Here is a 3,365-nt window from a genome sequence, read left to right as displayed (position 1 = left end):
CCTCTGCATTTTTCATGCCAAATGCTGTATATCCAGTGAATTTGTTGAGAGTGCTGTTGTAGTCCATAATCTTCACTATGTTACCGTAGGTGCTGTAGATCATCATGGAAATCCCTGTTGCTATAGTGACATATATCTCAGTTGTCAACAGGAAGTGAGCATCTGTATTCAAAGAGTGGAATCAAACAACATTTGTTCACAATGATTATTCATTCATACTGGAGGGACCAAGTCATTTCTGTTGAATATCTGTTGAAAACATGACATGAAGGAATAACTGAAAGTTTTGCAAAGCTCACTGCCGATTCAGTTTCAGAGAACAGGAGGAACAATCATGCAACCGAAGAACAGGTTTATCTAGAAGAACGGGAACATGCATTATCATAATATCCATAAAAGCAGAAGAGTAGCATACTTCTTATTGGCCAATAGAGATGGAATTCTGTTGTCACGTGACCTATGTCTCACAAGTTCCTCTTAGGTCACTCACTGTAATGGCTGTGATAAGGACTGGTTCGGGCAAAAGCACTGGGAAGTTGAGATATTTGTGACGTTTGGTTGAATCTTACCGTCTTGGCTTGGTGAAAACAGCCAACAAGGCTCCAGTCTGAGCTGCCACCGAGAGTAATTGGTATCTGAAACAGGTACCAAAAAACATGGCGCTGCTGGTTCTTCCTATATTGCTACTGACTGCAGTAACTTCAAAGAGTGAAGGTAAGAATCACTGCAATGGGACGTTTTCACCTCTCATTTTCATTTTTATCGTCTTTTAATTACATTCTCTGTACTCTGTTTTTCATGGAAGATTTAGTGTTATAGAACAGGGGTTTTCAACCGGTGGTCCCTGACTGTGAATTCAGAAATGTCGTTCACCGTGGGAATCATTATTTGTCTAACAACAGCGGTCCTCAGATTGTTTCTTATTCAGAACGGTGGTCCCTGGGTCACAAGCAGTTGAAAGCCCCTGTTATAAGAGACTTAGTGCCATCATGATTTCTTTGTGCCCCACTCCATCACCCTCACCATGGAGACCTGAGCCAGTTTGGCCAAGAAAGGGCCACCTGCATACATTATTCCGAAACTGTAATGTAATAATCTGATACTTTGAGATGTTTCCTATTGAGTCTGACATTAAGATATACTGTAACGTTCCAGTGAGAACACTGAGAGACAAAACGCCAAGCTAATGTGATGCTGTTTTATCTTTTATTTCCTAGTTTTACACACCCACACTACGTTTGATCTGTGCTCTGACACAGATGACGCAGCCTATGCATTTGTTATCGATGGGAACGAAATGTTCCACCTGAACATTACTCAGAAGGAGCTGGTTATGAGGTTGCCTGAATTTACAAGTGTGATTGACTGTCCTCACTGCCTAAGCATCGCTTTGTCAGCAATAACTACATGCCGCAAAAATTTAAACACCACCCTGAAAGCAGACAACTATCCAGCAACACACGGTACACTATTTCAAAGCAAGTTTTTTGTACAATTACACAGAACATACTGTTTCAAATGTCTATGTTTGTGTCTTGTATGTGTGAATGTCAGATACTTTTTGACTGCAGCTTGATTGGGCATTGTTGTGCGCCACCATAAGCTCATTATAGTGCTTGTCTCAGATGCACCACAGGTTGTGCTGTACCCCAAAGATGAGGTTGAACTGGCGGTCATCAACACCTTGGTCTGCTTTGTCAATCACTTCCACCCGCCACCAGTGAACATTAAGTGGGCCAAAAACAATGTGGAAGTGACTGGAGGGGTGGTTACGGACCAGTACATCCCTCACACTGATGTTACCTTCTATCAGTTCTCTTACCTGACTTTCACACCACAAGAGGGCGATATCTACTCTTGCACTGTGGAGCATCTGGCTTTAGAGTCACCCTTAACCAGGATATGGGGTAATGTAATGATTCTTTTTTCATATAAAGAACCACTAAGACTGAAGGAACATGTAGGGTTTAGAGCTCTGTGTTGTATGTATGAGCACAGTAATGTACAATTAATTGCAATCGCATTTATAAAATGGGTAAAGCAAAAAACCTAATATTACAACTTTTGTTAACTTGCCTCAATTTGTTTACAAGGAAAAAGCTGAAGAACTGTTTAACATAATAAGCATCTTTAACAGATGAAAATAATCACATACACTGACAGATGTTTTTATCTGAAATCCAAGATCTATTATGAAATTAAAGGGAAACTGAAGTATAGGGAGAAAATGCTGTTGCATAACAGAGATCCAGCTTTTGCATACATACTATTTTTGTTTTACATCCATGCTGCCAAGAAATACATTTTTAGAAGGGTGAGAGGGAGTGAGACAGAGGGAGAGAGAATAAGGGATAGAGAGGCCAAAATGAGTTGAGGGCAAGCACACTGAGAGGCAACTCAGAGCAGAAGAGGATGACAAAATTAAACTGAAATTCATTCTAGGCATGACATGCAGGTTGTAAAGCTGGCTGTTGCAACCTGTTGCAAAATGTTTTAACCTGTTGCACTTTTTTAATACAATTGATTTCAAGCAATTTGTGATCTGTTTATGTAGATCAGGGTCTTTATTAACTCTTTGTCTTTGATATACACTATATCATGCACTGAACATTCTATTCAAATCAGTTAAATATAATTATATTTGAGTTCAGTAAGGCTTTAAAAACCTCCTGCACTTTATCCGAAAATAATGCTACTTCTTTTGGATTTCTGGTTAAATGCTAATTGCTTTGTTTTCTATACTCTGCACAATGAGAATAATCAATCATCATCAATAATCAATTCTAATCTAGTGTAATGTCATTTTGTAAGGGTCTTAGTCTTGATAATAGCACACATAGTAAATACCATACCACATGAAGCGAGCTGACAGAATGTTTCTTTATTTGAAACCAGTGTCTGACGGAAGAAAGACCAGCGTTTGGATTGTGGTCTTCTGTGCAAGTGGTCTGATGCTCGGCATGCTGGGAGTCGCCTCAGGAACAGTCCTGTTCGTCACAGGCAGCCGCAGCCACTGTGGGAGCTGAATCATTCCCGTGTTCAACAGTGTATTCAGTCTGGAATATATATACATAAATACTCAGTAAATAGTCATTTGTTTAAGTGAATTCTATACTTCACACCCCAAAGCACCCAAATGCCAACTGAATTATTGTATGATGTCCCATATCTACCATTACATCTGCAATCTTTTCTTCACATGCCTCACCAGTTTGAGTGTAAATGTATTTTAATTCAAATAGGAATTTCAAATAGTGTCCATCTGAGTTATACTGAAAGCTTTTGTTTAGTCCACACATGGCACAATAAAATGAATGTATTAGTAAGTTGAGAAAGAGTGAGACTGAGGGAGAGAGAATAAGAGA

At 39.4% G+C, this 3,365-nt stretch overlaps 1 protein-coding gene across 1 annotated transcript; it reads left to right on the top strand.

Moving 5' to 3' along the window:
- Positions 1-301: 301 nt before the first annotated feature.
- LOC105907591 (H-2 class II histocompatibility antigen, A-F alpha chain-like) lies at positions 302-2,531 on the top strand. Its single transcript, XM_031558663.1, has 3 exons — positions 302-714; positions 1,218-1,463; positions 1,626-2,531. Exons 1-3 carry the CDS (start codon positions 657-659, stop codon positions 2,051-2,053), a joined length of 732 nt encoding a protein of 243 aa, XP_031414523.1. The 5' UTR covers positions 302-656; the 3' UTR covers positions 2,054-2,531.
- The last annotated feature ends 834 nt before the right edge of the window (positions 2,532-3,365 follow it).

Source organism: Clupea harengus, chromosome 21 (assembly GCF_900700415.2).
Source record: "Clupea harengus chromosome 21, Ch_v2.0.2, whole genome shotgun sequence".
NCBI classification, from domain to species: Eukaryota; Metazoa; Chordata; class Actinopteri; order Clupeiformes; family Clupeidae; genus Clupea; species Clupea harengus.
The sequence above is the reverse complement of the archived record's forward strand: the minus strand, read 5'-3'. Positions and strand labels throughout refer to the sequence as shown.

Bases quoted from the DNA above. Each gene is read 5' to 3' on its own strand.
- LOC105907591 (XM_031558663.1), top strand. From the start codon at position 657: ATGGCGCTGCTGGTTCTTCCTATATTGCTACTGACTGCAGTAACTTCA. The intron at 715-1,217 runs GTAAGAATCACT...TTTATTTCCTAG, and splicing joins AGTAACTTCAAAGAGTGAAG to TTTTACACACCCACACTACG. The intron at 1,464-1,625 runs GTACACTATTTC...TGCTTGTCTCAG, and splicing joins CAACTATCCAGCAACACACG to ATGCACCACAGGTTGTGCTG.